Consider the following 1,743-nt stretch of genomic DNA (forward strand, 5'->3'; position numbering starts at 1 on the left):
GGAGGGGAGGGGGGTCCCTGCAGGACTTGGTGCAGAGGAAGGCAGGTGGAGCCCCAGGCAGGACCCTGGGGTCCCTTGGGGCCAGCAGTACATCTTCCTTTTATTTGCTTCCTTTTATTTGCTTCACTCCTTCGCCTCTCCTTTCTTTCCTTTCCCAGGCCTGTGCCCCCCCTTGTCTCAGACAACTCCATGACAGGCACGTCAGCTGCAATGGGCTGATGTCGGCGTTGGCACGGTGTTGTGTCAATCAGAACAGACTGTTGTCTGCACTGTACAGACTGACGTTGGTGCCATCGTGGTGTTACGTCTGTTGAAGATGGGACATGGGTGTCCGTGCTGTGTCAGTTGGCACAGGCTGACATCAGTGTTATCACACTGTTACGTCAATCAGAACAGACTGACGTTGTCATCTTTGTGCTGTGTCAGTCGGTACAGACTGACGTCGGTGTTGTCATTGAGTCCTGTCAGTCAGCACAGACCGATGTTGTCGTCTCTGTGCTGTGTCAGTCGGTACAGACTGATATTGGTGTTGTCATGCTGTTATGTCAGTTGGAACAGCCTGACGTTGGTGTCTCCGTGCTGACAGGCACTTCAGACTGATGTTGTCTCTGTGTCAGTCGGTACAGACTGACGGTGTTGTCATTGAGTCCTGTCAGTCAGCAAACACTGACGTTGTTGTCCCTGTGCTGTGTCAGTCGGTACAGACTGTTATTGGTATTGTCATGCTGTTATGACAATCAGTACAGACTGATGTTGTCCCTGTGCTGTGTCAGTACAGACTGACGTTGTTGTCTTTGTGCTGTCAGTCGGCACAGACTGACGTCGGTGTTGTCATTGAGTCCTGTCAGTCAGCACAGACTGATGTTGTCGTCTCTGTGCTGTGTCAGTCGGTACAGACTGACATTGGTGTTGTCATGCTGTTATGTCAGTCAGAACAGACTGACGTTGGTGTCTCTGTGCTGCCAGGCACTACAGACCGATGTTGTCTCTGTGTCAGTCGGAACAGACTGACGTTGATGTCTCCGTGCTGCCAGGCACTACAGACCGATGTTGTCTCTGTGTCAGTCGGTACAGACTGACGTTGGTGTTGTCATGCTGTTATGTCAGTCGGAACAGACTGACGTTGGTGTTGTCATTGAGTCCTGTCAGTCAGCACAGACTGACATTGTTATCCCTGTGCTGCGTCAGTTGGTACAGACTGACATTGGTGTTGTCATGCTGTTATGTCAGTCGGAACAGACTGATGTTGGTGTCTCCGTGCTGCCAGGCACTACAGACCGATGTTGTCTCTGTGTCAGTCGGTACAGACTGACGTTGATGTCTCTGTGCTGCCAGGCACTACAGACCGATGTTGTCTCTGTGTCAGTCGGTACAGACTGACGTTGGTGTCTCTGTGGTGCCGCAGCAGCTGGACACAGAAATGCAGTGGCAGCAGCTGATGGAAGAAGCCCGCAGTTCCCAACTCGCGCCGCATCCCGCAGCTGAGGAAGGCGACGGAGCGCGGCCCGCAGAGCTGCTGCAGCGTGGCCAGCAGGGCAGGGAAGCAGCGCGGGTCATAAACCACGTCAGCACCCAACACCACGTCGTAACCACGAGGGATGGGGCTCAGATCACGGCCCCACGGCAGCGCCTGGACACGAACGCGGCCCTGAGCCGCGGCCAACGCTGCTGCGTTCCTCTGCACGTTGTCATGGAGCTGATCCAGAGCCACGGGGAGGTCTGTGATGGTCACATCACCTCCTG

The 1,743-nt window shown here is 54.4% G+C and overlaps 1 protein-coding gene across 1 annotated transcript; it reads right to left on the reverse strand.

Annotated features, from left to right (window-relative positions):
- Positions 1–1,113: 1,113 nt before the first annotated feature.
- Positions 1,114–1,738, reverse strand: LOC104915926 (EEF1A lysine methyltransferase 3-like; the record flags this gene model as incomplete). The annotated part of the gene is made up of 1 exon (XM_010726881.2): positions 1,114–1,738. A coding segment is annotated over one exon (444 nt), but the record flags the coding sequence as incomplete, so codon positions are not given.
- Positions 1,739–1,743: the final 5 nt, after the last annotated feature.

This window comes from Meleagris gallopavo, unplaced genomic scaffold (assembly GCF_000146605.3).
Source record: "Meleagris gallopavo isolate NT-WF06-2002-E0010 breed Aviagen turkey brand Nicholas breeding stock unplaced genomic scaffold, Turkey_5.1 ChrUn_random_7180001860420, whole genome shotgun sequence".
Lineage (NCBI taxonomy): Eukaryota > Metazoa > Chordata > Aves > Galliformes > Phasianidae > Meleagris > Meleagris gallopavo.